We start from the raw sequence: 8,876 nt of genomic DNA on the forward strand, positions 1-8,876 counted from the left end.
TTATATTAGAAGAGGGAGCCGTCAACTGGTATGGAGTGGATGGAAAGCTGTCACAACCACTATCGATCATACGCTCCCCTGAACAACCATGTTAGTTGAACCCCAACCTAGATTGGTATTTAGGTCATTCTTATTTGCATCATGTTAAGACCTAACAGGACTCGTTTGGTCTTTTATAGGAAACTTACCCCTAAGAATTCCTACGTGCTAATTGTTGCATCTTCGAGGGTAACAGGGTCATTCGACGGACTGATTTAGGGTGACATGTGCTAAAATTGAGGGGAAAAGTGTTTTTAGGCAAGGAAAAATTTTTAAAAAGTGAGTCAAAGGAAAGAGTTTCTTAGTTTATAGTTCTTTATGACTTTTGTTTTTTCACGATCAAAAATTCAAAAGGATTATTTTTTCACCTTTTGTATGGATTTTCTCAAAAAAAAAAAAACATCACAAGATGTTTTCTTTATTGTCTTCAGCACGCATTCATAATTTGAAAATGTCAAAGAAAAAGATTTTTATTGTGTTTGTAGGAGCTTTATACATTTTCTATAGAGGAAAATTCAAAAAGATTTTGATTTAAGTTTTTGTTCCTTTTATATAATGAAAATGGCAAAAAGGATTTTTCTTTCGTAGTTGTTGGTTTCTTATTTTATGATATTTCAAATTGAAAACTCAAAAAAGATTTTATTAAATATTTTGCATTATCTATTTTTGTCATGTCCCTCAAGTCGTGGTCCAGTCTTTTAGTTATCGTTTGATTGTTCAGTTTGGACGAACTATGAACACCTGATTATTCTCTGTCAGGAGTGATATATGTAGACAATCCTTCTTGGGTTCGGTGATCTTATTTAAAAAATTCAAAAGATTTTCTTTGCATTTTATTTAAAGTAGGTGTTTCATATATGCCTTGAAAGAGAAAAATACAAAATGATTTTTCTTTAATTGTCTTAGGTTGCATTTTGGTATGAAATTTAGAGATGAAAGTCCAATTTTTTTTTCAATATCTTTTGAAAATACTAATAAAAAAAAATAAAAAAGATTCTCTTCATTTTAGATTAGTTGTTTGCACATGTTGCTTCTTCCGAAAAATACAAAATGATTTTCATCTACTTTTGAAACTTTGTTATTTTCTTTTCCTCTAAAATTTCATAAAAAAAAGAACAATAGTTTGATTGACTATATTTGGCCAAACTTCACGTACTATGCACACCCGATTCTCTCCTCTCGGAGGTGAGATGCGTAAGCATCTTTTTAGGGTTCGGTGATCTTTTCAAAAAAAAAAAGAGAGAAGTTTTTGGATAAGATTTTAAACTAACATATTTATTACTTCTTTTATTCAGTTAGTTTAAGGTGGTTGGTTTGTGGCATTCTAGATAGCCACCCATATTATACCAAGTCTAAGTAAAGTTAGCTATGACCAACAAGGAGATCTAGGTTGTTATCACTGATCGGACAAGAAGTTCAGGAAATGAGAATTTAGGATCTATTGAAGAGATATTGAAATTAAGGAAACAAATGATGGTAGTGCATCGAGCTTGGGTTAATGGGCTGCCTCCTCCTTCATTTTTCATGGATAATTTGGAAAATTCTCCTAGCTTATCTCAATGTCACATGTACAATTTTTCATTTTTGTTGACATGCCAAACATGCACCAAGGTATACTCTGAGGCAATACTATCCCAATATTCATTTCCTAACTCCTCAACAAAAAACTACCACATACTCAGCTCCACCTGCTGTTCATGTTTTTACAGCACCACCCCCACTACTTTTGATCTTCATCCAATGGTTGTGCCTCCCCACTCTGCCGGAGAGCCTGTATTGAATATTTCTGGTGATCAACATTATGTTGTTGAGCCCATATTTAAGTTGATTGGTCCTTATGGCTACACTCAACCACCTGAATTTCCTTTTAATGTTGAAAAGACTGTTATGACAGAAGAATAAGAAGAAATGACTAGAAAGGTAAAAAATTTGGAACTGGCTATGAATAACTTATATGATTTGGGGGGTGGGGGATGGGAGTTACAAAAGTGTCTCATATAACTACTTATGCATGTTTTCAATTGTTAACCTTCCTCTTGGCTTTAAGATGCCGAAGTTGGAGAAATATTATGGACATGAGGATCCCGTAGTACATTTGAGACATTATTGTAACCAACTAATGGGTGTTGGAGGGACGGAAGAATTACTCATGGCTTATTTTTGTAAGAGTCTTTCGAGTCTAGCCTCATAATGGTTTGTTGATCATGACATCGACACGTGGAATAGTTGGGATGACCTAGCTAATGAATTTGTGCAATAATTTCAATACAATATGGAGTTGATTTTCGATGATAAACTCCTAACTAATACGAGGAAGAAGAGTGCTGAAAGTTTCAGGGAGTATGTGATTAGATGATGTGTACAAGATGTTAAGGTGAAACTACCAATGAAAGAAAGCAAGATAGTGGAAATGCTTATTCAAGTATAGGATAAACCATATTATCAACATTTTTTACCTGTATTAGGCAAGCCATTTATTGAGGTCCTCAAAATGGGGGAGATAATAGAGGATGGAATTAAGACCAATCACATTGTGAGTTTTGTAACATTGAAATCAACTACTTAAGCAATTCAAAATGGTTTTAAAAATATTGGAGGAAAGAAGAATAAGAAAGATGTAACTGTTGTTGTAGTTGGACAACAAGCACATTCAGAAAGACCACATCGTCATTACTCTCAGTCTCAAGCCCAAGTTCATACTCAAGCTCTATATAATCACTCCCAAAACCCATTATACTCCATTACCCCACCTTCATATACAATATATAACGTACAATCATATGTTCATCACCCTTCTTACCCACAATGGCATGCACCAACTCTTCAGATTCATCCTCCAACTCCACAAACATACCAAAGCCCTTCTAGGCCCAATTTTTTTTATCCAAGCCACACAATAAAAAAAGGCATAATCCAAGGGATAGTTCACATCAATTGGAAAATTGCATGGCAGTTTGTTCTAGAAATTAAGATAGTTGGGCATGACCACTCATCTCCTTGGGTACACTCCGGATCCACATCAACTATCTTCAGTGAATGCAACTACGTTCTTCTGTTTCTTCCTTTTGAATAATTGTCAGGTCAAAATTTTATCTCGTTGTCTACTTCATTGTATACAAATACTTTGTGTTCACAAATTAAGAGGGGCATGATGTAGACATGTACCCCCCCTACCCCCACCCTAAAAGTCAATTTTATTCATTTTGCCTCACCTTACCATACACCCCACTCTATTTAATAACTTTTCCACAAAATGATAAAAATAACTAACTCTCAAAAAAATAACCTCTACCCTACGTGCCCTAGCCCACCCCAACTCACATTTTTTCTCTCACCCATATCAAGATAACCACCCGACAGCTCGTAAATACACATAATATACACACTGCCTACACACACTCTCAAGAGAATAACAACACACATTATATAGATATTCACGCACATAGACAATTTAGAGAAGAGGAGAGAAACCCACAATTAGAGAGAAAAACAGTGAGGTGAGAAAGAAAAATAAAAAATAAGAAAAGGGAAAACAGTGAGAAATTGAGAAAATATAAAAAACAATAAGAGAAAAAATAAAAATTGGGCGTTGATTTAGAAGAGAAATGGAGTGAGAGAGGGAGATAACAGAGAAATGGAGAGAAGGAAAATAATGAGAAAAATAGTGCTTTCTCTGATGGAACTTTAATGGAAATATCCTCTTCGACCAAAACTAACAAAAAAACTAGTCAAACAAAATAGCTATTTGTCGAGTCCGATGATAATCCATCGGAAATCACTATGGTTCAGGTCCTAAACATAAATCTCACCAGCTCAGGCGAAAACCCATCAAAAACACATAAACCAACGAGCTCTAGCCAAAAATTCAACTAGCTCTGGTGAAATCCACCGGACATCGGTTAAACAGATCTGTCGCCTAAGAAACTTATTGGAAATTGAGGTTGTTCAGTCTTAAAATTGAATTCGAGGTTTTAGTGTTTGAGGTTTTCGACAAGGATCCATCGTCAATAGTTTGACCAACCACAGTATCGACTTTGGAAGAATCATTCAAATTGAAAAAGCATTGAGGTTTATTTCTTCTCTCATTCTCTATTTTTATCTCGAATTTTAATAGTTGTTGTGGATGTGAATGACTTGTGTGCTTACAATGCTTGGATCTTGTGTTAGGGTTTTTGCCCTGATTTTCTTACCAAATTTAAGTTTTACTATTCTTAAAAGGAAAATAAAAGTAATACCATAATTATTTTTACTTTTCCTAGAAAGAAAATATAAAACTTTTTCATATTTTGCTAACCTCTATCTTGAAGGAATAGTTTTAGACCTCTATAAATAGAAAACTCCCTTCTCATATCATAACACAGTAACATCCACAATGTACTTTTTAAATAGTTTTTGTTTAAGGGGAGATTTTCTCTCAATAGGTTTTATATTTTTCAAGATTAGTTTTTCAATATGTAGGTCACTTGACCAAATAATATCAATAATTTATTTTTTTAGTATGTTTTATTTGTCGTTTGAATTATCACCACGATATGCTTTACAACTACAAACTTCTGCATGACCCTCTTGATTTCGAACCCAAAAAGTGGTATCAAAACCTACGGTTCAATGGTTCGAGCCTACGATTCAAAAATTCAATGGTTTGGTGAAACGAGGTTGAAGACAAGTTCAAGGCGGTTCTAATGAATTTGCAATCAATTTGATGATAATGAAGATTCTTTGTCCAACTACATTTGGAGAAAAAGTTTTAAGCATATTTCAACATTCCTGTTGCTGCATCTTTAAAAATAAAAATACCATAATATTTTAAATTTTATTTTTAACCATGGAAAACAACAGTGATGAAGATTATGTAAAGAACGGAGATCATGCACGGGAAGAAGGTGGATCAAATTATGTCAAGAAAATCAAGTAAAAAAGGGGAAATTTGTTAGGGTTTTTGCCCTGATTTTCTTACCAAATTTAAGTTTTACTTTTCTTACAAGGAAAATAAAAGTAATACCATAATTACTTTTACTTTTCCTAAAAAGAACATATAGAACTTTTTCATATTTGGCTAACCTCTTTCTTAGAGGAATAGTTTTGGACCTCTATAAATAGAGTACTATCTTCTCATACCATAATACAGTAGCATCCATAATGTAGTTTTTAAAGAGTCTTTGTTTAAGGGGAGATTTTCTTCCAATAACTTTTATATTTTTCAAGATTAGTTTTTCAATATGTAGGTCGCTTGACCAAATAATACCAATAATATATTTTTTAGTATGTTTTCCTTGTCGTCTGAATTATCATCACGATTTGGTTTGCAACTACAAGCTTCCACATGGCCCTTTCGATTTCGAACCCAACATCTTGTTGTGTGTATGTGGTTGATGTTGAATTCGGTTGTTGAGAAAATTGATTAAGAAAAATTGAACTGATAGTTGAAGAATTAAGTTAATTATTGATTGAGAATGAGATTCGAGGAGGGATTGGCATTGGTAAAATTGAATATGGGTTTGTTTTGATCGATTGATGGTTGTTTAATTCAGAATGAATTTTAATTGTGTCAAACTTGATAGTATCATGATTAGGCCGTCAAATGGGGTAGACAAATTTTAGGATTCCATCTTTATCGAATGTTTGAATGTGTGTTCGAATGGTTTTCTATTTCTTTTCACGGAATTGAAATTATATTCATTTGTCGGGGAATGCCTCGAGAAAATCGTATTTATTCACCGGAGAATGCCCCAACGTATTATGTCTTCGAAGGAGGTTCGCGATCAAGGCTTGAGGCATTGGGTAAAGCATAGTTTAGGATTATTGTAGGTTTCAATTTCAGTATTTTTTCATTTTGGAACTGTATTAATTGGACTGGACATTATTTTTGGATCTTCTTATTGTTTGTGTACTTGTTTGCTTATGTGCTTTTGTGTGAAGTTTATTCATTCCATAGTGTCTTACTAGCCGATATACTCCACGAAGCAATCATGGTCGAGCCGCGGGACTAAGGGATGTCTAATACCTTTCCCTGGGTCAACAGAATTCCTTAATCGGAATCTCTATTCATGGATCAGTTTTAAAAAGTCAAAATCATTTTGAGCAATGATTTTCAAAGGTGACTTGACACACCAAATTTATGCCAAGTCGCGACTCTGAGATTAATTGTAAAAAAATTCTTTTCGAAGCAAATATTCATTTTTAGTCACTTTAATAATTAAAACCGTTTTCGAACTTAATATTTTTTTCAGTGAAGAAAGGGGTGTGACAATGATGAAGAAAAATAATAGCCTTTTCCTTATCTTGACTTGAGCATTATTTTCTTGTTTAATAGTATCCCCAAGACCTCTAGCATCAAGATAAATTTCAGCATCTAGGACTCATGATAAATAATTTTTTCGGGTAATATTCAGTGCCATAAACTTATGTTTCAATAAATTTGACATAGTGAAACTGAAAGATAAGTCCATATTGATAACGTGTTGAAAGTAAATACACTATAATAAACTTAAACAAAAGGAGAGGAGAGAGACGTATAGAAGTGAGGCAATAATTTTTCTTTTTCTTTTCTGTGTGTTTTACGAGATTGTATACAATGCGTTTTATAGCCAAACTGTGACTTGAGGTAGTTACATTGCTATAGGGGCCCTTTTAATAACATCCACTAAAAATATAACTTATTTACAATAGATAATACATATTTATTACATAACCATAATAAAATAATAAGCACTGGTATGATATTTTGTTCTCTCTTTGTAACTTGTATGTCCAATTACACGAATCACTCAATTGTGTTGTGACACAATAGAAAAAGGAAAAAAAATAAAAGATTTGTCCCAGTAATGCACAAATTGAAATACTTTAAAGTGTTTGATCAGTTGCACAATGACAGTCACAGCAAGATAACTTACACGAATATAGGAAAAGTAACACATGAACATGTAAATATTTTTACATTTTACTGAATCATCTCGTTAGAATTTATAGCTCTGTCACTGATGATCGACGTAATCAGTCTAGCAATTGGGATGGTGAAGAAGTGTCATGAGTATCTTCTACTGAAATTTCAGTGGCATCATCAACAATACCAGTACTGCTATTAATTGCTGGCTTTTCAATCTTGAGGCCTGGTCCATTGCTCAACATTTCCTTCTCCAAATACTGGCAATAACTCTCGAAAACTCGCGCACTTACATTAACTCCAAAATCTAGCAAGAATAGCAGTTCTAATTCCAGCTTGTTTAATTCTGCATTGCTTACTCCTCCAACACGGGCATAGAACTCATTGTTGTAGTGTCTGAAATACATTACGACAAAAAAGATTAGGATATAAGTGTATTTTATATTCTTCACTACTCGTACCAGAAAGGCGAAACAAATGAAATCTCTTTTTCTCAGAGGAGGAGATTAGAGCAAAGAAATGAAGAATGAATCAGACCAAATCATTGTTCTGAACGACTATTCCTCACAATTGCTTCTTATTTCTTGTTTGTGATTGCTCGAGCTTGGAGGGCATTCCTTTGTAGTAATATAAATTATAACAGGCTATTCAATTTATAGTACTTTGCACTTATAACTTGTTAGTTTCCTTGTGTAGTTCTAAAAGGGAGATATCAGTCCTCCTTTACTCCATATTTTACAGCAAAATCGTACAAAATGGAAGGCTCGAAGATTCTATGTTTAGATTCATGTCAAACATTAAATAGCTTGACCCTAACTAGCTCATACTCCGAATCAAGCCAAACAAATTCAAACAAATGAAGTAATTCTATTTATCGGCATATTGAGACTCTAGAGAGAGCAAAGGACTCCAAATCAAGTCAAAAAAATTCAAACAAACGAATTAATATTTATTGGCATGTCTAGACTCTAGAGAGCAAAGAACTTACGAATCATCGAGCATTTTGGAAGCAACCATAACACTGGTGACAAGCAACCTATGCACATTCAAAGAAACCAGGAGAGAATCTGGGTACTTATGCCCCAATCTATCAATATACACATACCCCACCACAAAACAAGAAGGGCTACAATTCGTATACTTGTATAACCTCTCCAAATACTTTGGTATACTTATGTTGGGCGCTCTCACCCCATGAAATGCATTAAAATTCTTCCCTAGTATCCTCTTTAGGCCGCCTTCACCGTTACTCATGAGCCCATTATCTTCAGCAACAATATGGCGGCCTAGCATTAGTAACTGGTCATTTCGTGCTACGAGCTTTTCAAGCACGTAGGACAAGATGGTTAGGACCCGAGGGTTGGCTGCGTCTACTGCGCTCGGGTCTGGCCGGCGGTGGAACTCGTCGCTGCCGCCCTCGTGTAGCATCTAATTAGTGAAAATGATGTTGTGTATGAGGGAATATTTTAGTGTAGTTTTGTGTTGTTTAATTAGAATTTGGAAGTAGAACGTTTGGTACTGGTCGCACGTTATCTGGTTTGAGTTGTTTTCCATCGTGGGCTGTTCGACACGTGTCGCTGAATAAGACAATACTTTAGTTATATGTTGGTTTCTTCTTTTCCAATTTTAGCCAAACTACTAGGTCCACCCTTTAGTGAACTGTCAAATGAATCTGTGTTTTCTTTTCTTCTTCCCTTTTTCATGATTCTAAGTAGGTGCTACAACATTAAAAAAAGTAATGTGATGTTTGAAAGAAAATTAAAATGGAGTTGCTCGAATAATAAGTTCTCTTATTTTTAATTTTAAAATTATAAATTTGAGTCAACAAAAGAGAAAAAAAACTTAAAGAACTTCTAGGGAGGAATAAAAAATATTACAAAAAAATTATTTAAAAATTAAAGCTGTATTTGAACATGCAATTATAGCTTCTTTTTTTTTAAAAAAAAAGATTTTT

General features: G+C 34.0%; 1 protein-coding gene across 1 annotated transcript; it reads right to left on the minus strand.

The window, feature by feature from the left end:
- Positions 1-6,864: 6,864 nt before the first annotated feature.
- LOC107878264 (cyclin-U1-1) lies at positions 6,865-8,437 on the minus strand. Its single transcript, XM_016725185.2, has 2 exons — positions 7,911-8,437; positions 6,865-7,318 (listed from the first exon to the last, which is right to left on the minus strand). The coding sequence occupies exons 1-2, from the start codon at positions 8,348-8,350 to the stop codon at positions 7,033-7,035; spliced, it is 726 nt and encodes a 241-aa protein (XP_016580671.1). The 5' UTR covers positions 8,351-8,437; the 3' UTR covers positions 6,865-7,032.
- Between the last annotated feature and the right edge of the window lie 439 nt (positions 8,438-8,876).

Source organism: Capsicum annuum, chromosome 7, assembly GCF_002878395.1.
Source record: "Capsicum annuum cultivar UCD-10X-F1 chromosome 7, UCD10Xv1.1, whole genome shotgun sequence".
Classification (NCBI taxonomy): Eukaryota; Viridiplantae; Streptophyta; class Magnoliopsida; order Solanales; family Solanaceae; genus Capsicum; species Capsicum annuum.